Source organism: Magallana gigas, chromosome 5 (assembly GCF_963853765.1).
Source record: "Magallana gigas chromosome 5, xbMagGiga1.1, whole genome shotgun sequence".
In the NCBI taxonomy this organism is placed as follows: Eukaryota; Metazoa; Mollusca; class Bivalvia; order Ostreida; family Ostreidae; genus Magallana; species Magallana gigas.
The window spans coordinates 5,718,203-5,743,174 of NC_088857.1; the positions used below are offsets into that span (position 1 = coordinate 5,718,203).

Consider the following 24,972-nt stretch of genomic DNA (forward strand, 5'->3'; position numbering starts at 1 on the left):
TTTTTTTATAGCGTTAAAACAGTAGACGTTGCAATTGATATTTCTTGTTATACTATAAAAAGCACATAGATCATGACTTACATATATGTATACAAAACGTGGGTAGATAGATAAAGGAGGCTAATGAGAATATATTATAAAGTAAAGAGGAAACGGTTTAAATCAGAATGATCCTGCAAACATTTTTAATCATCACTTTGCGATCATACTTTCAATTATTTGAATAATAATAATAGTCTGGTCGACCCATTCGATATTAAATAGAAATAGGCAGTCAGTGAAATATTATCATTTATTTATTATGCAGGTAAAATAAGACTTTTACCCCATGTTCATCAGTATTGTTGAACTATGTATAGGTAAAGATAAACTTTGATTTTCTGATATAATGTATAACAAAAGGCATACAAGCCTAGACAGTCACATAATCTAAGTATCATAGTTTTTTTGGAGTCTATGCCATAATCCAAGACTTCCCTGACTGTTACTTCCGCATTTTATTATAATTATGTGAAGTTTAACAAAATTATAATATATTAATCCATAAAAAGGGTACCAGAGTCTAGGAAATCTTGGATTATTCATACCCTAGCTCAAGGTGCCAAATATTGTAAACTTTTGGTAAACAAGAGGCCCATGGGGCCACATCGCTCACCTGAGCAACAATAGGCGTTCAAAAGATATTGTGCCATATGGTCCCTCGGTAGAATAACAAAAAATAAACATTGTAAAGTATTCGAAATTTACACTTTTTTTTGCATACACGTAATCTTTGACATTGTACCTTCATGAAATACTATTTTTTACCAGAATAAGAAAATCATACGCAAGATATAAAACTAAACATTTGGTAGGGGTACACTGTTAAGTTGTTAACTTCGAATTCCCTAAATTTTCGTTCTGCCCCCCCCCCCCCCAACCACTTTGTAAAGCGATCAAAATATATGAGAGCATATAGGTACATTTTTTTCACCAATTATTTACTAGTTATTGTATTTAAAAAAGATATATAATAGTCATTGTATTTCATTTTTAAAATCCTACATGTATAGATGTGAAGAAGAAAATTGTACCTCAATGTGCTCAATTCCTCAAATTGAAAACATTCAAAAATTTAATTTGTGTTCTCCATTATAATTAAATGACTGTTATTTTCCTTGCGTACAAACTAGGATAATTTTCCACTGTGATATTTTCTTAGGAATATCGATAATTACTTTATCCCCGCAACAGAAATGTGTCAGAACTATGTAAACTGTTTTAAAGATGTCGTTTTTATTTACTCGTGTCTGAAAAACTATCAAAATTGATGTAGATTTCACATTATTTATTGTATAAAGAGGGGGCCCCAGAGAGTAGGTATATACAGAATATCATTCTTTTATTTTGTTTGTACAAGTAAGTACCTAAGAATTTCTAATGTTCAACCAAAATTTCAGCGTCAATCGTAGAATTATAAGGAAGATACAGAGCTCACAGTTCGCCTAGGTTTGAGTCATATTTTGTTCATATGCGTTTATTACATTCAGCTTAAGATTTTTAACTTGGCATTTCCTATTCAGCATTTAAAATGGAAAAAAAGAATGGCCTAAGATTTTCTTTTATTCACTCAAGACCAGTTCACTGGTATTCGAGGTTCAAAACCAGTTTATACAAATGTACACAAACACAGTCAAGGATCACATGAACAGTAGGAGTAATAATGACGAAAAAAGGTTAAGTTTACAATACAATAAGTTGTTAAAGTTGGTTTCTGGAAGAACATACTTTGAGAATTTTCTTAATAAATATTGACAATTTTTTTACTTTTTTAATCTTTAGTTTTTAAGATCTGTGTACAAAAATAGAATTGTGAGCAAATCTCTGTATCTTGCTTGTAATTTGAAGCTTAACACTCAAATATGGTTAGTAAATAGAAATTGCAAACTATTAAACACAAGAAACATACACTATAACAAATAAAGAACACAATTTATTTTTTCGAAATGAATCATATATATACATGTATATACCTACATATTTCCGTCAGCGATATCAAACTCTATTTGAACTGAATAAACTCGAGAAAATGCCGAGCATCTCAACAAAACCTTTTGCATTAATCTACCATTACGCAAAAGATAATGCCGAATTACCGATAGAATGAATTGTATTTCAGTACTTTTTTGATACATCAGATTTTGCTTAATTTGCGCATGTAAACAGTTAATTGTTTGATTTACCGAAGTCTCTGTTTGATTTGATGCGTAAAAATCACGAAATACAGACGATAGTTCCCAGGTTACAAAGCATAAATAATGAAAACGAAACGAAAATCAGAACAAGGTAACACAAACGTCATGTGTGAAAACTGTCAACGCATTGAACTAATTAGCCTCAATTTACTTCACAAAATTGGCACCAATGTATTTTGCATTTTTCAAATATTTCCCTTCATACGCGAACTGTTGCACAACAAGCAAATTTATCATAGTCAGATCGACCCTTTTTCGTATAATCACATGGCTGCTTTAAACAAAGAACCTCGTTTTAGGAGTATGGAATACGAGTCTTGGTTAAAAGGGTATGCAAACCCGGGCCGTGGCAATATAAAAGCCGGGGCAGATCGGCAATCGTCAATTCCAAATACGCATTATTTTGCAGCAATATTTACAGCGAATACAAATATACTGGTCCATCAAATATCCTGAAATTTTAATGAGATTGGCAGATTAATAACTGCCAATCTTTTGTTTTGCCAAGGCGAAGTCTTGCCTACCAATTTTACCGGATGCCGAACCCGAAGCTATTAAACTTATTGAAACACGCCTTTCCTTTATTATTATTTTCGTAATAACTCAGATTTGAAACAGAATTAGCCCTTAATTTTTGCAATTTATATTTTCCTTCCCATAAGGATAATTTATGCTAAACTACGTTGAATTGGACTCAGTAGTTCTTGAGAAGAAGATTTTTAAAAATGCACCCCCCCCCTTTTCTACAGTTTCAAGGTTTCTCCGCTTTGAATACAGATCGGACTTTTATTTCTGCAATTTATATTTGCCCTCCCATAAGGATGCTTTGTGCCAAATTTGGTTAAAATTGGATACGCGGTTCTAGAGAAGAAGTTCAAAATGTAAAAAGTTTACAGACGGACGGACAGACAGACAGACAGACGACGGACAAAAGGTGATCAGAACTTTACCGAGTGACTATACGACCATATTTTTCACCCCTCAACCCCTGCCAAATGGGCACTGAATTTCACAATTTTACTACAAAAGTCCACTATATACATGTACATAATAACAATTCATTTAGTTTAACCATTTAGTTTATCTTGATTTTATAAACATATAGGAATGGAGTAAAAAGAATTGTAAGATAATACAATTTCATTATATGGCCACACTGAAATTGTTGAGTAACTTCATTAAAACAACAGAACCCCAAGTGAGCAAAAAAAGATTTAAAAAATGAAACTATTTACAAATAAACAAAGATTTTGAACAAAGCTATACCTGTTAACTAACTATAAAATAACTAACTAAACATTGACTTCTAAGTTATTGTTACATAAAAATAAAATAAATAAACATAACATCTTTTAACCGACAAATTCTATCTTATAATTATAAACTGCAATAATTTATTGACTTTTTAAAAATAATTAAATTTATATAAACCCATAAATTTTCAATAAAACAGTAATTTCAAAGTATTAATGATTTGCAATCACATGTACTGAAACATCTCCTTTAAATCCTTGTAAACAAAATCATTCTTAGTGATTTCAATAAGGAATGATTTGACATTTTGATGTTAAAAATCTTAGTATAAATACTGTTCCGGATAATTATGCCGAAGCTTTTTTGCACCCGCTTCAGTTGCATATATCGAAAAAATAAAATATGCCATACGAAAGACCATTGCTTAAAGCTTTTATAACCATTTTTTAAATATAAATGTATCTCACCTTTTCAAGTGAGATATTTACCTTTAGAAAATAAATTCTTACAGGTAAATAATCTTTCTTACAGGACAGAATTTTTTCCTATAGGATGTTTGGCATTTCCTACCGGAATAAAAGAACTTCCAATACGAATTTAAATTCCGATAGGATTTGAACAAAACTCCCGTAGGATTTCAAAATCCGAAAGGATATCTAAATCTCCTATAGGAAAACTACCCGTCTGAATCAAATTCCAGCAGGACTTTGTTCTTACACGAAATAAAAGTCCTTTAAAATTTTTGGAAAATCTTATAGGATTTTCAATATTTCCTGTAGAAAATTTATTTCCACTGAATTATTATTCTCTTATGGGATATTAATTTTTAAAAGTAAATATCTTACATGGCACACTAAAAACAAAAATGGTTATATACTCTCTAAACAATGGTCTATCATATTGTATATATGGATTTTAACGGAACTGCATCTTAAGCGGATGCAAAAATGCCATTATGGAACTGGCATAATGATCCGGCATAGTGTTTATTCTTTAATCATGCTGCAGGATTTGTTTGATGAAAACCAATTTTCTTTTAAAGGTCATTAAGTCTTTTGCTGTACACTATTTTGAATAAGTATAAAATTGTAAATTGGAAGTACGGTCAAATAACATTAAAGGACTACGTGCGGTTTTATGCATTTTTTGCCCCCAAAATTAAAGTTTTATAAAGCACTTTAAAATTAAGGGTGAAGATAGTTAGAATCATATTAAAAAGAAGAATGCAAAAGGTTATCAATACAATGACGTCATTATGTAAAAATGACGTCACGATGATTGCCTAATTTTGATAAATTGATGTTTTGAAGCGAAATATGGATGTTTTCCGATGGTTTTTCGACTGGGAAACATTTAGCGCAGGCTTGCTCAAGTATCATTTTTTAGTAAAATGTGTATAATTATCTGATGAAAAACATATGTTAAAATCTTACTTGAGCAGACCTGCGCTCTCTACTTCCGAATGCAAAATATAAAGCAAATATGAAATTTTCAATTGTTTACAAATTTGCGGGAAGAATGTAATTTAGTTGACGTCATAGATAAAAATCGAATGAGCAATGGTGGTGAAAATCAAGATTAAAGTGATAGGCGTCCACTGTGCAATGATTTATGAAGATTTGATTTTTATACGACACTATCAAAAAATTTGTCTTTTAATCCCCGTTTCCTTTAAATGGTCAGCAGGTTTTTTTCAGAACCATTCCTGAATGAATAGGACAATTTTTGTGTGCGACAGTATTGTTTAATATTTCGTAATATGTCTAGGTTTGCTTAACAAATCAAAGGTCGACTTATTGAAATTTTATTTTATTCTGTATCATTTCCTTACAAATAACGATTTACCTACATTCTTCCTAGACTAGTTAAAAATATCAGTGGTCCTGTAACTTCTGCAAGCAACATTTTTACTTTTGTTTGGTTTGGTAAAAAAAAAGACAATTCATATGGATTAAAAATGAAGTATATTAAAATAATATTCTGGAAAAATAATCAGGCATGAAATACCAATTGGTATTAATAGCTAATACAAAGTAAGTTTCGAACTTCCCATTATCGACTTTTCGAATTTCACGTGACTCAGTGACGCAAGTGCGATTTTACTTATTAGACAAGTTGTGCTGGGCTTTTCCTCGCTATTGGCCATGTTTAATTATAAGCTAAGGAAAGGGCCTTGTGCTTTTGAAGAATCTGTTTGGAGGCAAGATGCAGTTTCTCTTCAATGTTCGAGTCCCGGGAATGACTACCATTGCGTCTCAGACGAAAACAACAGATTAGTTGAATTATGTATACAACATATCTGGGTTGATCCAAGTAAGTACAGAACACGTAATACCTACTTAAAAACGTTATTTCTTTTTTATGACTACAATGCTTGAAATTTAACCGATATATATCAGATTTAGAGATAGTTGTGTGTAAATTTTGTTTGCTGTCTCTCTGGTTTTTAAACCGAGATATTATTAGAAACGAAACCGAAACCTTGAATATTGTTCTACTTTTACACCTGATTTGCGTATTAACGTCCATCAATTTAAATGTAAGTTAGCATCGTTATGCTTTAGCTGTGAGCACTATAAAATTTACAGTTTAATAAATGATACTAAAAAATGCAGACCCTTTTCATTTTTCTGGATAAACAGATGAATTTTTTGAATGAAACTAACTAAATTACCTCTAGTCTGGAAGTATAGAATTGGCATAATGGGGTAAAAAAGTGTCGTCGTTTTGTTTAATTTAATATCACATTCAATCAATCTAATTAAAATTAGATCCTTCACGCTTTCGTATTTGATATGTCGCTGTGAGGCGACATATCAAATACGAAAGCGTGAAGGGTCTAATTTTAATTAGATTGACATTCAATTAAATCATTTTAAATTCCAGTAACATATCTTGGCCAATCATTGTAATGTTTTATTTACATTAACTTCTATTCGCTTTGTATAAACCTTTTCCTAAAATCAAATGCAAAGTGTTTATTAACTAAATCTTAAGTTTTTGGGGGATAAAGATACGCGTTGGTCGTGTTCACTATGTACAGACCGTCGTTTGATATATCCCCATAAAACTGAAAGAATGCTTCCTTGTAGCTATTTAATTTGCTTTTTATTTGTTTAAACATGCAAACCTCGTCATTCATTCTTGTCTCTTTTCTGTGTACTGTGGTTTCATTAAAGGACTTGCAAACGATTTGATATCAAAAAATTTTTAAAATATTTTTTATGTATAAAATGGTTTACTAGTGCATTTTAAATGATTGACCAAAATGTTGAATGTTAAAGTCAAGTTACAAGCGAGATACAGAGATAAGAATTGGTTGTTATGTAAACAAAGCTCGAGTCTTATAGTTGTTTACAAAATATGTAATGTAGAGATTTACCATTTCTTAGAAAAAATGACATTAAAAAACAATTTAAAATAACTCAATATCTTCATAAATACTAGTATCAACAAAGAAAGATACATCTGATTGAATCGTAACCAATACAACACATATGTAAAAATGAAAACATTCGAGCTTTGTTTACAAAACAAAGAATTATGAACTCTGTATCTTGCTTATTATTTGATATTTGACTTTCAAATTTTGACATAGCATTAAAAACGTCTATATTTATCAATATAAACAGTGAAAAGGGAAAAATAAAATTCGAAAATTCGAAGTCAAATCGTGTCCAAGTCCCTTTAACACTCGGGAACATAAGTTTTCACGTGTGAGGTGAAAATGAAAGATTTATGAATGATTCTTTTGTGGCCAATTGTCTTATCAATGCAGTATCATAAGAAATTGCACTTCTATGAACATATTTGATTTCCTGGATCAACTCAACAACAAAATCAAAAAATATCAACAAGAGGCCCATGGAGCCACATCGCTCACCTGAACAACAATGGCTTGGTATTGACGTTCAAAGGATATTTTGCCATATGTCCCCTCGGTAAAATAACAAAAAAAAAATACTGTTATTTAGTATCCAAATTTTACACATGTTTTGCATACACTTAATCTTTTTCATTGTACCTTTATGAATACCATTTTTACCACAAGAATATCCTATGCAAGATGATATTAAACTCAAGTTTTGGTAGGGGTACAATTGTAACTTCCCAATCCCTTTATTTTAATTCTGCCCCCCACCCCCCCTCCACCCAACACTTTATAAAGTGATCAAAATATATGAGCATATAGGTACATTTTCTTCGTCAACTACTTATTACTTATTGTATTTCATTTAAAAAAATCCTAAATGTGAAAGAAGAAAATTATATCTCAATTGCTCAAATTAAAAACATTAAAAAATTTAATTGGTCTTCCCCATCAATAAACAATTGCTGTTTACCTGGCGTTAAATCGTGTGACGTTTTATAACCTTATTCACTTGATCGATGAATACATTTGAATGAAAAATGTTGTCACTTGATATTTAAGGGCTATTATAATCAATGTATTGACAGGCATATCACTCTATTTTACTAAGGCCCACCCATTATTTTCATCTTTATTCAATAACAAGTAAGTTACAGCTACCATCCCTTTAGCAAACATTTCTATAATGATCAACCAAATTTTCAGTATCAGTCGTAGAATTATAAACAAGATACATAGATTGGTTTGAGTCATGTTTTTGTTCACATGAGTTCCTTACATTCGACATAAGACTTTAAACTTAGTATTTCCTATTCAGCATAGCTGCATTTAAAATATAAACAAACTAAAGCATGACATCAGCTCTGTGTACAAACATAGCATTGACATAAAGCTCTGTGTCTTGCTTATATATCAAACAGACATTTTGTTTATACAAATAGCAATACAAAAAAATATCATTATGACTTTTCGCTTTGTCAGCTTCTGAGAAGTTTACCCTTCAGAAAAATATTTCAAGCCAAAAAGACCTAAATTGCGCCGTCAAAAACACTTTCACATAAAAGTCGAGTCAGTAATTGGAAGGACAAAACAGAATACTGACACAATATTCACAAAATTTCTATTCAAATAAAAAGTTGTCGGCGTTTCGTCTTTTAATGTGTATTAGCTACATGGGACATGTAATGAGGATATAAGGGAATTAATATAAATTGTTTTAAAAGTGCAAAATAAATAAATATAATGCTGAAAACGTGTATTGCTATTTAAACAAAATTATTTATGTATCAAAATCTTTGTGTATTAAAATCTTTATATAATAACGTGTATGTCAATGACATGAATATATTTTAATTATAGCCTTACTTTTTTTCCATAGACTACTGTCCGATATACAACACCGGGGCCAACACGCTTGATACAGTTTCCTGTAATGTGACGACTGGATCGTGTCCAAGCACACGAATTTGGTCGAATGAAATTTATAAGTGTAAGTTTTTCTTAAACTATGTGGTTCTTTAACTAGTATTGTCAACGAATTTTCATAACATACAACTATTATTGTCTATCCACATCCACTATAATTTGACAGTAGGGTGGCTTTTATTTATTTATATATGCGAACTGTATACATGTACATTTATTTCATTATTTGAGTGCTTGTGAATTATTATTTTAACGATAAAAGTTTATTCAATTTAAAAAAAAAAGAAGATATAAACACAGATTAAAAAATTAGTTGAAAATGAAAAAATGAATGAAAAAATTAGTTGGTCACATGATCAAATCCTGTGAAGCCCAAAGGGCTTCTCAAAAGGTTTCATCACGCAACATTTTAACATTGCTGTTTTTTCCTTATATTTGCGTTTGAGAAAGGCAAATTGTTCAGAATCATTATGATTCATTATGATTACGGTAATTATATGTTTACAATAATGCAATCATTACTATGACGGTGGTTTTACGTTTACAATAGCGCAATTATTACTATAACGATGGTTTGACGTTTACAATAACACAACCGTCAAAGCATCATCGCGTGAAAATATCAGGTAGTCATTACATATCATAAAAGAGTTCACAAAGAACTGAACGTTTTGGCTCTTTTTTTGGTTCATATAAGGACGCATATTTGTAAATGTAAATATACAGAAATGAACATTTTTTTTCTCTTTTGTTGGTTACTTATTTTAAACAATATTTGCAAATGTAAACATTTATGAAAATTAGCGTTTTCAAATGCTCACGGTAATATGAACTTGGTTGGTCATATGATTTAATTTTGTGTTTAAAGTCCGATGACCTCCTCAGAATATTTGACAGAAACGTTTTAGAAAGGCCAATAATTTCACATTAGATTGTTTTTATGTTTAGAGCAATGTAATCGTCAAACAATAAGCCGCCTTAGCGCAGTAATCTTTATTACGTCATTGCAAAGTTCATACATTGCAAAGTTCATACAGATGGTCAAACATGTAGGTTTATAAAAGGAACCAAATATTACCAATTAAAGAAATGATACAATCCTTGGATCCGGATTCCATGTTTGTACATTTGGTATTCCTGCTATTGCTGCCAATCAGTCACTCGAGTGTGATAACCTTTTATGTTTTGTCGACATTATATTTTGTCAGGAAGCTTTTGCAAAGTATAGGTTTCTTATATCTTTTCATATCCTGTATGTTTGAACAAAACGTTTACTGATGGTGAAAAGTAAGTCTTTTGTGTTCCTTTATTACAACTACTGTAAATATTTAAGTTAGTTGTAGAAGTTGTTAAATGATCACTTCCTGCCCGAAATACTATATATTTCTATGGAATACATTTTAGATGAAAAAAAATCCAATCTGAAAATTTTTCGGGGGGGGGGGGGGGGGTCCGAAACAGATGTATTAGTAATTTTCCATGTGATTTGTAAGTATTTCAATTTTGAAAAGGATGGGGATTGACATAAAACAAATACTTTACTTAGATTTTAACAACCGTAAGTGAAAATCAACAATTAGAACTATACGCTACCATTTCATAAGCCTTTTTTTAATCAGCGCTCGTGATTTAACGAAAACGTATTTTCACTAAAATGTTAATAACTATTATTACGTTTTTTTTGACTACGTTTTTTTACTATTATTTTAGTGTTTCAAACGAAACAGTCTCATTGCCGCTGGGGATATTAATCGGAGTTCCTGCATCTTTGTTCATTGTTTTCTTTGCACTGTTTTTAATCGGGCATTGTATTTGCAGAAGAAGTAAGTTTTTTAAAACTAAGTTTACAAAAAATATTTATAGAAATAAATACAAACAGCACAAACCTTTATAAGTTTTCTTTTGATTAGTTACATATCAACATTATAAAGAAGAACTGCATGCAAGTAATTTTTATGATTTGAAATAGTGTTTTAAAAAATATTTTACCAACTGGAAGTGCATAATCAATGATGAATCATAAACCATTTAGTGCATTTTCAATATATCTTTTAATTATGTACTGCAATAACTCTGATGACATGTTTAAGGATAGCTACGTCATCGAAGCAATGGCAATCTCTAAAAAAATTCATTATCACTATATTTATTTTTCATTTCAAAGACATAATAGTAATATTATTTAACAATAAAAATATTAATTATAATAATATTATTAAGCTGATGGACTGTATTGCCCAAGTTTGTATTTCTGAATAAATAATAATATTTGAAATGTCATATTTTATTCTGTTTTTAGGACAATACAGGAGGGGAAATAAAGAAATTCCGGAGGATGGTATGTCCAGTTCTCTACTAAAGATATCAATGCTTAATATTTTTACATTCTGGCATAACAATGTATGACTTGATAAATAATTATTTTTTTGACTTATTAGATTTCAGCTTAGAGAAACCTTTCCATAAAACATCAGCCTTTCACGAAGGAGTGAAATTTATCACCAGTGGTGGTAAAGTACTCTGTTTGGTAGGCCGATGGGGATCAGGCAAAAGGTCAACAGCTAAACAAGTATACGTGGCTGTCACGAATTCATCACCGTTAATAATCAGCGATCCTCTTACATTTGACGTTACGGAACACCATGAACCAATTATCGTAGACATGACACTTGCTATAGAAACATCACAGTCAGAAAAGAAAAACCTAGAAGAGAAAATGCTCATGTTATTTGAAAATATGTCTTCTCCAAAAGAATATACAAAAGTTTTCATAATCTTTCTAATTGATGAAGATCGAGAAAATATCGGTAAATTTGTCAGATACCTTGGAAAGGAAACAAAATGCATAGATTTATCAGAGAGTTTTACAAAAGGAGATCGGACTCAGATCCTATATTCACAATTTGTAACTTTATGTCGGCATAAAAATTTCAGTGAAGTTGAAAAACTGGCAGTTGGAAAAGGCAAGGACCATTTTTTAGGTTACTCAGAAATATGTGCTCTGTTTTGTAGATGTACCTTTTTCCAAAGAGTTGGTCCAGTGTTATTTCGAAATTGTCCTTTAAAATATTTCAAGTCATATTTAGAAATTATGCACACCTCTGATGAAGAAAAGTTTCTAATATTGGTGTACATGAGTCTAAATAACATGGTGATTAGTGTCGACAACCAAACCGCAATGTTACATGAAATACTGGAGTCGTGCAATTGCGATTCCAATAAAAAAGAAATCAGCAGCAGAACTGAACAAAATAACATTACTGAAACTGAAGCCACAGAATAGACAAGTCAAAATAGGCAAGGAATATCCTAAAAAAAAAAAGCTTGAAGAGAAATACATGAGTAAAGAGTATATAACTTCCATAATACCGGAGGAGTTTGTAAACAAAGAAGCAGATCTGTCTGTTTACAGATTACAACATGACGTCATAAAGAGAATGACTCTTATCGTGTTTGGAACCTATCACTTTGATAAACTGCTTGCATTATGCAACCCGAAAGAGTTAAAACCATGGGTTAAAGGAAAAAACATCCTATCGGATGTTGCACACGGCGAAATAAAACCTGTTTTACAAATCCATGGAGAAAAATGGAGACAATACAAAGATGTGTTTCGTAATGAAATTTAATCTATTTTTATGAGGATAAAGAATAATAGCATTGAAATAGCAAATGAATTGTCTTCTTTTTAAAACCTTTATTTGTAAACATAGATAAACATCTTTGTATAGCGAAAGTTACTACTTTGACGCTTTCTGGGGTTTTTTTTATTTCACATCTTTACTTGAGAATTAGGTATTCACGTTGTGTTCTTTCATCATCAGTTGACTTTTCTTTGTATTGTCTCCATAAAAAAGACCTTCAGTTTATTAATTAAATATTGTCATAGATGCACCTATTCTTTCATATATAAATATTGTTTGTTTCATTTAGAATGTTTTGAATAAGCATCTACTTATTCTTATATATCAACTATACTATCTCCTCAATGCAGTTAGTCATGTTTCCAACGGAAGACCTTGTACTGATTCTGATGGTAATTCTTCATTATTGTTATTCTTCTTGTAGACGTGTTTTAAACCTTGATAACTTTTTTGCTTGTTGTCCGAATCATTTAATATTTATTCGTTTGATGAGATATTGGCGCTTCTGATTGGTCGAAAAATTTCTTTGATACCTGCATCAATAAAATTTTGCCGGATCTACTTTTCTAAACTGTTCTGATCTAACACTATTTATAGAACAGGAATTTCCAAAATAAGCACTGTCAACAAAATGTAAAGTTATGTCTGTTTTATTGTCAGCAGACAAAATACAATTTTATAAACATAAAAATTTGAAAGTTTAACCTTCAAAAATAAACAAAACACATTATTTGATTCACGAAATAGAAAATTAAGCGTCTTCTCACGATTTCGTCTGCTTGAGATCAATCAACATTACTGCGAGGCTGGCTGTTTCTTTTCCAGATTAATTATAAAGAACATATAGGCCTATACACTTTCACGGTAACACTGCTGTTCAAATTTGGTAACGATAATTTTTAATTTACACACGTAACGTTACATGATCGGTCATCAGAATAAGCATCGTAAAGCAAAGCTAAGAGTATTGCATCAACTCCTCCGGGGTATTCCAAGCGGCAGATATACCATTTAAGTACATCATTGGCTAGCTAGTTACCACAACGTTTACAAAAGTTGCTTATACATACTATTCTTTGTCGACATATCAACTATTTTCGTCCACGATCGCCTCTCCTTGATTGGTTATGTCCAGTTGCATATTCCAGCGATCACACATGAAAACTAGTTTTATTACGAATTTTTCAGCACAGAGAATAATATCACAAGATATCGCATGTATTTTCCTTTTGTTTTCAATTCAGCCGGTTCAGATTTTAACTCACTATTTGTGTTTAATCCATTAATTCAACTCAGTAGCTCTGCATCAGCTGAAGGCGCATTCATTTTGAATATTGTTGCTGTTGTTGTTTTGTATTCATACGCGCCGCTTCATTTACATTATTTACTTTTTTGATCAATGACACTTAACATTTTTTGATTTGAAAATGTTTTATTAAATGATAAGAAATGAAGATAATATTTTTTCTATTGATCGACGTATCAAAGAAAAAATTGACCGGAAAACTTTTTCATCAATGCGCTACGCGCATTGATGAAGTTTTCCGGTCAATTTTTTCTTTGATACGTCGATCAATAGAAAAATTATTATCTTCATTTCTTAATTTCATTCAAATTTTCAGGGTGTATTGTAAATTAGATTTAGTTTTTAAGTCACTTAAAATGAGAAATCGTAATTTCGGGGTTCGAGTTATGCCCCTTTTAAAAATATTTTAGGGGCATTCGTTTTTGGACAAAGGCTCCGAAATGGTCCGTAGCAAATAAATCAGAGTGAGAAATCTTCAAAATTGACACTTTGAATGTTGTCCTCTGATTTTTGTATCTTAGTTTTTTTCCAATTGTACCACCTGATCTATATAATTGAAATCCATGTTTTAAAAATTGCTAATTTTTAATCATGTTTTTTTTTGCTTCGTAACTTTGTAGTTTGAAATATTTTCTAAATGCATATAGAACAAAAGTTGTGCATGAATTAAAGGGCTTTCATTTAAGACCAGAAAAAGGGGCTGCCCCTTAAATAAGGGATCTAGGTGCCCGGAACGACTTTGCTGTATAACTAAAAAACGATACATGCCACGATAATGATGTCGCTGGAAAAGTTGTTCTTCATTATCTTATCAATCAAATAGCAATATAGTATTGTTTGGATATTGTATACTATATTGTATAGAGTTAAAATCTTCACATGAAGACATGCATATCCGCTTTCATTTTGCTTATAGGGAATAGCTCCCTTTGCGGACTAGTGTTTTAAAGTAGCAGTCAATTCTTTTCTTGTCTAAATATATCCCCAACTTATCACAGACATGCCTTTATCCGTTTTTTGAGCGATCTAAGTCTTCAATACTCTGCAGTCTGGGGGTTACATTAATACATAGAAAATAGGCATGAACTAATTTTCAAGAGTTCAAATTGATTTTCTAAAGCCCTGTTTGGTCAGAAGTTAAGGTAGGGTGAAAATGACCTCCTATCAATATCTGTAAGACCCTAAAAAGTGTAAGGAGAAGGTGGATAGTTTTATTAAGACTGATTGACAATCCTTTCTTGATTTGAAGCTGTAACAGGACCTCTCGGCTCTAGTTTTTTTCCCATTCTGCTTCCCGTTCGGTTTCAAGTCTACAAAAGTGTTCAATCAATTTCAACGAGTTTATGTGAAGGGACAATGCCATAAAGCTTTTGAAATTTCAAGAATGAGCTCAATTTCTTTTTAACGGAACGTCATTCTATAATTTCAAAAGGTAATTTTGTTCAGGGTATATTTTAAAATGGTTTTAACTAGACACTTGAAATTTTCCGGGTGTAAACAGTCTCCTTTGAAGTCATCTTTTCGTAAGTTCTAATGATAGATACAACGACCTTGTCAGGAAATACAATCTTCCACTGGGTCGCATGCTGACTGACGTTTTTCATACAAATTGTTAGACCAAAATTAATCACCTAATTGTCTACGGACTTTTCCGTTTTTCCCCGATTACGACAAAGAGCACACGGCGGGTGCGACAGAGGATGCTCACTTCTCCTAGGCACCTGACACTACCATTATCTTTTTGGAGGTCCGAGTTGCCCTGCTTTGAATTTGTATTTCGTTTTATGGATTTTTTTTAGATAGTTGTCGGTTTGTTATTGTCATTTTTTTTTCATCAATATGTTTTAAAGTGTATTTCAAATTGTTCGGTATTTTTTTTTATTGAGGTCCCTTCATTTAAATATTCAACCCCCCATACGATACACTGTGTATCGTATGGACGTGTTATATAATATAATTATATAGTACTAGAAGTTAGATGTCCCCTTTTTAGTCGCAGGTTCATTACATGTAATGTATATCATCGTTCATATCTAATAGGATCTGATTGTATATAAGACAAATATGTATCGGTGGATGATATACACGAAGTTCTTCAAGTCTGATGCTGATGGTTTAAAGAGTATAGAAAGGGAAAGGAGTACATTGATTTGATTGGACCGGATATTTATCAATATTTTAGGAAGATGAACGTCAAAACATCAGGTTTTACCAACTGCCGAATCTGCAAATAACTATTATTCATTAAAGAATACATAGCTTTAAAAAAATGAAGGAATTTTTTGTTGGGTAGTTTTGAAACATCTTTTTAAGTGTATATTACAGTCAATTTCACTTGATTCAATTCCTATTTGATGCTTATGTTAGGGTTCTGTCGTTGGAAGATGTAAACAAAGTTTTACTTCATTTTTAAAGTTAAATGTGTAAAATAACCCTTTCATCGCATGTAGCTGTCTCTCGTATATTTGTAGATATGATATCTAGGCAACCCGTGATATCTAAAACGTCGTCATATGTACTTTATGATACCAGTGAACTTTATACAAGTATGTGAAGACCAGAGTACACATCCTACTTAAGTTTGGATTGGCCAAGTACATGTATGTCTGCACATAACAATGCAATCTATCGGAAAATTAAAGATTATATGGTTATTTTTCTTCTATGATTACATTTTTCTTTCAAATAGAAGTTTTGCGTTACAAAAAATATGTATTATGAATAAGCTACATTGTATATCTACTACCTTTTATTCTCCTATATTTACACTATATAAATAGTTCCTGTTTGGGAGGGTAACAGTTGAAATTGACACCCCGAGGAAACCATTGTCAACCGACGCGAAGCGGGGAAGAGGGGTGTCAATTTCAACTGTTATCCTCCCAAACAGGCACTATTAAAATTTTTTATTATACTGAATGTCTTAATTTTAGAGAATTGTTACTGCTTTTATATAGAAATAACGTGATTTCTACGGCGAACTGTACTCCTATAATTTACGCGCATGTAACAATTCGTTGTGTTACCCGTTGCTAAGTGTGTTGCTAACGCTGAGGGTAATAGAACGGATTATCAACTGCGTCTAAACCAATCAGATTTCAGTATTTAATATGAAAGTATAATAATTGCAAATGTTTTCCCTTACATAACATTGTTTGCGCAATCCGCTGTTATTCCTGCATTACAGCAGTCTGGATCAAGATGTCAAAGTAGCGCAAGAATAATCTAGGTCACTACGTTTTAGCTCACCAAAACGAAGTCGTGGGAAGGGGGGGGGGGAGCTTATGCTATGAGCTGGTTAAAGTTTTTGATATAGGCAGATATAGACAGGTCCTATATCTAAGTTATTACTGGTTTAAGTTTTTGGAGCAGGTGCCCTTTGATGATTATATCTTAGTGATAACTGGTCCTAACTTCATTAAAATGTTATGATTGATGCGTCTAATGCTACTGATGCACCTGACAGGCATAAATGCTGAATCTGAGCCATATGTTTCGGATGCTTGATGAGGTTAGGGTTTTTGAGATAGGTCACATGTTTAATAGATAATCGCAGAGGTACATTGTAACTTTTACAATGTGACATACGTACTCAAACTAACCGACTTTCGCTAAAACACACCTAGATGTGTAATGAAAACATGATTTAGGCATAAAGAAAAGAAAACTTATCAGTATTTTGTCATACGAAGTTTTAATCATTCATTTTTTTTTACATTAACGTTAATCGCGGGGATAAATTATTATGGCTTAAGATTCACGTAAGACAATGTTTATGGATCGACATCGTAACAACGCGTTCTTGAAAATTACAACCGTAATTTGTCAAAGTAGATAAATCAGTCATAGTTCATTTCTGACTCTTATAAAAAGTCTCGATCAAAAAAGCAAACGCAATATCACAGAACGACACGAACATTTAATGTAATTGTCAAATTTTCGACAACTTCTCCCTTCTTCAGGACAAAAGAAATAAATAACATGGAAAAAACAAAGAAAATAAAATGTAGCTTTACATTTAACACTATTTAAGAATATATAAAAAAAAAAATAACAAAAACAAAGACATTTTAAACAGCTTTGATTCTCGATGTTAGAGAGGGTGTGGCAAAATGGCTGATCGCTGTACTTGAATAATTAATCGACTACAAAATCCACGCCTGTTTGAGTTATTTAGTAAATAGTTAGTAATAAATAAATTAAAATTGACGTCCGTGTTAATAAAGGGAAATTTAAACCCCCGTTGTTAATTCGCACTGCGCTTTGAAGACACGTAGCATCGTTTTTGAAAGTTGGGGGGGGGGGCAGACTCATCAAAAAATCTTGACAACCAAAAAACGAACAAACAAACAAATACCAAAACAACTTTCATAAATCTTTATAATGCTAAGCAGTGGGGGAGGAGGGGTTCGGGGGCGGTGGTAGTATATATATAACTTCAATTTCACTCTTAAAAGGCCAGATAATGATGTTGAAAAATTGTGCGAGGTTTTTCGTAAACTTTTAAATGAAAAATAGTTTATCATTTATATCTTGTGATCTCAGAAAAAAATCTGCTTCGTTCTTAGCAGTTTCGCCCCGTGAAAGGAGATGATATATAGGAGATGATATCCCTTCCTCTTACTTTGATTTGATCGAACAGTTAATCTTACTTGTTCTCATACAGACACAAGATTACTCGTTGTTTGCTCCGTAGAAGTAAAAATCTGTAAAGTTCTGTGGGGTTTTTTTTGCTACTTTGAGCTTTGACTTATCATCAGACATCAGGCCTGCAACGTTGACGAAAGTAGATCATTTGAGTTAAAAGGCACAATTACAATAATTATTGTTATAAACAAACGTTTTAGTCTGTATTTTCGCTCTACGTTATACTAAAAACTGCTTTCTTTAAAGTACATTCCACGTGATGTTGTTCAGTAGATCAAGAATCAAGTAATGTGGTAGGCTTCGGTTTCTGAGCTAATTTAAAATGTAATACTATATTGGTAAAGAGGAAAAAATGTATGCATAAATCAATTAATAAAACCGTACCTTATGTCGTCATTCATGTAGTTAGGTACTTAACGAGGCCGGGTCCAATTTGTACAGCCCTAGATTTTTGAATGAAATTTTTTACAAGAATTTCTACTGATATAATTATTATTTCAAGATAGAAAAATATGACATTTACCACACCGTTTGTTTAAGGGGTCATCTCAAAGTTTGTTAATTTTTAACATAGGACCCTATGGAATTTTGGGTTTTTTTTTTTTTTTTTTTTTTTTTTTTTAACAATTTTTTAAAAACTTCTTCACTTGGGATTTTTTTTCTGTTCCACATATTAAAGTTTTTGCTAAAAGGCTTCAAATGGTCAAATACAAACACCCTTTTACCTCCTGGTTTGTTCCGCGGGTCTTATGAAAGTTGTGTTTTGTATGCCCAATTTCCCAGTTTGTCAGATAATGGCTATTTTTTATTTGACAAAGGCGGAAATGGTGATCTTTATAGTATTATTAAAACATTCAGACATATTTAAGTAATAATTAATATATAACATCACATATTAAGGGTCATTAATATAAAATACATGGTTACTGTTTTGAAATATATTAATTAAGCTATAATCAGGCGGGTTAAGAAAACGTGACAAAGGGCTAGGCTTGCTGAACCCTCTTCACATTTTCGACCCGATCCCAAATATAGCTTAAACGTCGAGACATTTATGTTTATTCCACAATGTTATATCAAATTTACGCACCAAACGAGCTATTTTCAACAAATATCGCTGAATATCTGCAGTTGAAACTATCACCCCAATTTTTCAACAAAGCAAAAAGATGACGTCACAATACAAATGAAACGCTGCGCGAAAGCGTGTGTACTCGTTCTGTACGGCCTCGTTAATTCAAACGATTTACTTTCCGCCAATAATAACTATTCATCAGATTCGGCAAACAAATCATTGTATATTATTTTCCGATCAAATCGGAATTTAAATTTCCGGATGCGTTGACTGGTTTTTTTTTTAAATTTATTTTAACTACTCCACCTACTTGAACATTGATTAGGTTGTGATAGTACATGTAGGTGTGTATATGAAGAGGGAAATAGTTCATTTGATAACAAGCATATAGTTATGTTTAAACTACGAAATACGCCTTGTACGTTTAACAAAACTGTATACGAAGAGGATAAAGCCTTATTCAGCTGTCAAAGTTTCATCAATGTCTATCATTGTATCCAAAACGAAAGGAATAAATCAGGAGAGATATGTATACAGCCTGTCTGGGTTCAACCAGGTGAGTTTTACATCCACATACAAGAAGTAGATAAGTTTATTTCATACGTAATTTTATATGCATGCATGATATTTTTACGTCTTGTTGTCGGTCTATATTAACAGTTATATAAAGTGTACACTTGATTGGGGTTTTCTAATGTTTCTATATTAAAAGAAGTGATTTGACGAAAGTGAAACTGAAACTCTAACGTCATTCGACTTAATATCAGTTTAAATCAATACACAGCAACAGCTGGTGTTTTTTCTTGATAGTCGATCAGTGTTACTTTTGTAGAAATATTTTCTTTATATTTCTGTAATCATCGTCAACATCCTTATTACTAGGAAGCATTTTATTACTGGACACGGATATTTTTCACCTTACTCTTACATGTATGATATTGCAGAGTCTTAGTGAGGTTTTTGGTTTTGTTGTTTAATGTTTTGTATATAAAATCTGTATTTTGAATCTATTTTGAAAGACTACTGTCCAGAATACAACACTGGCGCCAATACACTGGACACAGTCCCTTGCAATGCGTCCAGCGGCTGTCCAAACGTATTATTTCTCTCCAATGAAGTCTACAAGTGTAAGACCTTTCTCATTACTTTAGTTTGTTTAAAATTCATGTTTGCATCTCCTTCAATATTATCAACAACTAAAAGTGAACAGGTTTTAAACCCATTCAAAAGAAATAGAACATGTAGTTTTATTTCAATAGGTTTGCGTTGCACGGATAATATTTTCCTATAATTTGTATGCAAACATTACACATGTACTTCTTAGATCGATTCATTTACTTCCCTATTTATCATGCAGTTAATCAAGATCACAATTTAAGACCAGTATGTGATTTTAATCACGCAATTATTCATTAAAAGGAGTTTTTCAAGCCGAACATCATACATGTATACATTCACCTTACAAATCCGGTATCTTTTTTAAATTGTAGTTAATCTTTGAGGACGTTTATGAAGTAGCATACTAAATTTAACACAGGTCGTAATATAAGCGTTCCAGTATACTGAGTATTAAAAGACAAAAGGTCATTTTAAAGAACAGTAGTGATGACATCGCAAAGTTTTGCACATAACAACACTTTCTTACACAAAGACTAAAACTGCTTGTTGATAAAAATGTTAAACCATTTTAAAGATATACTTGTATGCATAAAATGATATGTCCTAAAGAAATTGAAAACCTAATTATTAATAGAAATGCGCAGTTTCATCTTATTCAAGGTCATTACATATGACCATCAAACAGGATCAACAGGATTATATACAGTATGATTTGAAAATATTTCACCATCTTCATCTGCAGTATATGTAACTTATCTATAATTCTTATTCTCCTTTGATGTATCACCGTGACAAAGATGTATGTGTTGGGGAAGAAATCGCATTTACTTAAAGGTTGCTTCCTCAGACTAATGAATAAAATCTAATAAAGTCTAGTACTGCATATCTAAGCAATTTAAACATGTTTATCTCCTGATAATAAAGCGGAAAAGGAAAATTAGTAATGATGTACTTGGTTCATCAAAAAAAATATTTTTTATTTTTTGGCCATTGTTTGTATTTGGTAAATACTTAACTTAGGATCGACATCTTTTAAATAATGGTCTCTCATCCAAGCGTAATAAAAATAATTAATAAAATAACATTAATTCAATCTTTTATTTAGACAGGATAGCATAATTAGTAACAACGTACTTGCTTACATTGTGGTCCTGTAAATACCGTTAGGGATTGGAAGGATAATAGAGACATTCTATGTAATATGAGCCTGAGGCTCAAAGAGGATATAATTATCAAGCCTGAATTTCTCATAAACAAGTCTAGGTCAAATAAAGTGTTTAAAGCCGATGTAAATTTTAAAAACTGAGGGTTTTTTTAGATTTGAGACAACTCATTTTTTAATGTTTCAGATGCATTTTCTTTCTAAACAGAAAAGAAAATGACCAGATCTTTCCTTGCTAGCAAACATTTTAAAACCTTTTAATATTGTTTATTATTCACACATGAAAGCGAAAATTCTGTTAAATCTTAACATTATAAAACTGTTTTCTTTAATTTAAAGACCAATGCTTCATACTAAGAATCTGTTAATTTTACTTTTTTTCTACAAATATACCGTCAATCACTCCTGTGTGATGTGTACGGTAGTTTTTTTATGAGCTGATCTGCATATTATGTCAGCAACCATTTGCGTAGTAAGTATCACATATATCTTTTCAGATCCTGTCTGTTTGAATAAAACGTTTACTGAAAGTGAAGAGTGAGTTTACATTTGTTTTCTATCATACAAATACTTTATGTAATTAAGATTTACCTCACCTGAACCAAAGGTTTAAGTGAGATTTTTGATCACCTGTTGTCAATCGTCCGTCCGTCGGCCCATCTTTTGACTTTTCACATTTCTTTTAATTCCTTTCAAGAATCACTGAGTCAAATTTAACAAACCTTTGTACAAACTATACTTACAGAAAGGGAATTATAAGTTCTAAACCTTTGGAAAGGTTGACGATTATTTATGCCAAAGATTGTATATAAAGTCTTAAATTATTAATTAAAACCGTGCCCCCCCCTCCCCGACCAATATTAGTGTTCAAAAATGAATTTCAAAGTTCAAAATAAATATGTAAAGAGGAAAGTTTTAAAATCTTCTACAGTGATATTAAATATTCTAACTTGTAATAACTGTTACCCCTGAACCAATACTGGGGCTCAAGATGAGTTTAAAGTTCAACATATATGTACCATTAGAAAATGTTTTATAATCTTTTCCTGTAAATATACAATGATTCATTTAGTGAAATCACTACGTAAGCATTCTGATAACTTCATATCCTCAAATCAAGATCACTTCTTTCACTTTTTATAAATATTTATGAATAGTCAATTTTCAAATTATTAAATTTGATACGTTGAATCCAAGGATAATATGTTTGGTCGGTTAATGTATCTCTGATCTTATGATCATGATGTGTGAGATAAGATTTCGATAAGTCTTTTTTTATAGTTTTTTATGTATTTCCAAATCTTAAAACATGTGAGAATTTGTGTGTAAATTTGCAAAGATATACATGAACTGTTGAGCAATATGGTTCATTGGCCCCTTGTTTAAGTTATTTAAAGAATAGGTATATCGTTTTAAGAAATATCCATTACGTATTTTGTAAAAGGTAAAACCAATCTAAAAAAAATGGTGTCTATGATATCGAAATGTTTCTGTAATTAATCTTACAGACCAGTTCTCCTACTTCTTCGTCTCTGAATGACAACTAAAATGCAAATTTTACAGAAATAAAAAACTGTTAATTTATAAATTTATAACTGTTAATAAAGCTTTGAATTTTGTGCAATCAACTTATTCAGTATCTTCACAACGTCAATACATATATTTTGGATGTTCCTTAAACCAAGTCAGAATGTTTTAAAAACTCACTTATCACAGTGGTACACAATGTGTTATTGATAACATATCCAACTATGTATTAAAAAGATAAATGTTTACAAAAAAGGTTTTTTTAATCTAATCATTACTAAAAAAAAAATTGGAAGGCTTTATTTTTTTGTTTTTTTGTACAGGTTCAAAGAGCAACCGCGCACTACTACAGACGCGTGTAGTTGTTAAATAATGATTGTACTTGTTTTTTGATAAGTTACTTGATAAGGTACGGAACCCAACATACAATTCAACCCCATTAACTACTTAGTTTGTTAAAAAAGGCACTGTGCAATTATTCACGGATACCTGTTTCGAATGCATATTTCTTTCTCCACTAATTCGTTCGGTTGATAAGCGACTGATTTCGTTAATTAATTAATTACTTGATTTTTTTTACTGACAGCAGATACTGCTTACAGTTACAGTTACTAGACATCAAACCTAAAGTTTTGTATAAATTTTAAGCATTAGTATTAGAAAGGAAAGATTATCAATATAAGATATAAAGACGTGAATTTATACATATTTTGCACTTGCCATAAAGATATTTTAAAAAATTGTCCACATAAATTGTCGAGTTTGTTCTATATTGGATTTATTTAGTTTTTAGTTGTTTATTTTTTCATACATATTTCGGCTTGTTTTAAAACTGTACTTACTGTTGTTAAAACTATCAGTGGTTCGAGCTTGCCAAATTTTTGATATCGCTCATTGGCTGTAAAGAAAATATTTAAGGCACACATAATCATTTAAAGCGTTTATATTATACCTGAATAACAAGTATTTGGTTGGTTGGATTTGTTCGGTTTTATATTCAATTTTTTCTTTAATTCAATTAACAGTAAGTATTTAATTTTAGGATGTCAAAAGGAAATAATTCATCAACAGCGGAGGTTTATATTGGAATTGCTGTATCTTTGTTTATTCTAATTGCTCTCATTTCAATTGGTATACTTGTGTTTTGTTTTTGCCGAAAAGGTAAGTTTTTTCCGTAAAAATAGTTATAAATAAACCATGCAAACAATAGTACGTTATCTATTAACACATTTACCTTAAGAAATAATATTTTACTGTTTGTCAAAACATAAACATAGAAAACCCCAATCAACTTGGAGTGCATAATTTTGCCCAGTAATTTTGAACTGCAATAAAAAAACAAAACTCCTGATATACTCAGTGGTAAGTCATAGCTAAATGTACATCAGTAGAAAAGTAAATTGTTTTCATGTCGTACGCGCTAGTATTCGTGTAATTTAAATGCAACTTATATCATTGGGAAAACAGTGTAAATTGTAACTTAATTATATTGGTTTTCTTTTTAAAGGTCAAGATCTAGTAAATGAAAGGTGCCTATGAATATCAAGATATTTATTCTTCCAATACTGTTTCATAATAACACTAGCTTTGTTTGATAAGGGTTTGATGTTTTGGTACAACAGTTAAAATCATTTTTGCTGTCTTTTTAATGAAATGTAAATTCAAAAAAAAAAAAGCTTTGCTCATTTTTTACAAATTAAATGTAAAT

The 24,972-nt window shown here is 31.2% G+C and overlaps 2 protein-coding genes and 1 long non-coding RNA gene across 4 annotated transcripts in view; 2 read left to right on the plus strand and 1 right to left on the minus strand.

Moving 5' to 3' along the window:
• Positions 1-24,972, minus strand: part of LOC136275781 (uncharacterized) — a 215,698-nt gene that overhangs the window by 101,840 nt on the left and 88,886 nt on the right. The gene's annotated exons all lie outside the window — the stretch shown is intronic.
• The window catches only part of LOC136275803 (uncharacterized), a 35,923-nt gene that overhangs the window by 9,177 nt on the left and 1,774 nt on the right, over positions 1-24,972 (plus strand). The window contains exons 1-4 of one of the 2 annotated variants that reach the window (XM_066085805.1): positions 19,772-20,012; positions 20,476-20,583; positions 22,235-22,274; positions 24,307-24,425. In XM_066085805.1, the coding sequence (XP_065941877.1) occupies positions 19,850-20,012; positions 20,476-20,583; positions 22,235-22,274; positions 24,307-24,425 (430 nt within the window). In that variant the 5' untranslated portion in view covers positions 19,772-19,849. Of the gene's footprint in view, positions 1-19,771; positions 20,013-20,475; positions 20,584-22,234; positions 22,275-24,306; positions 24,426-24,972 lie in introns of those variants that run through there. The other variant, XM_066085806.1, reaches the window with a different exon arrangement.
• On the plus strand, positions 9,979-11,452 carry LOC136275341 (uncharacterized). Its single transcript, XR_010713902.1, has 4 exons — positions 9,979-10,071; positions 10,495-10,607; positions 11,084-11,122; positions 11,223-11,452. It is a non-coding gene; the product is annotated as an uncharacterized lncRNA (long non-coding RNA).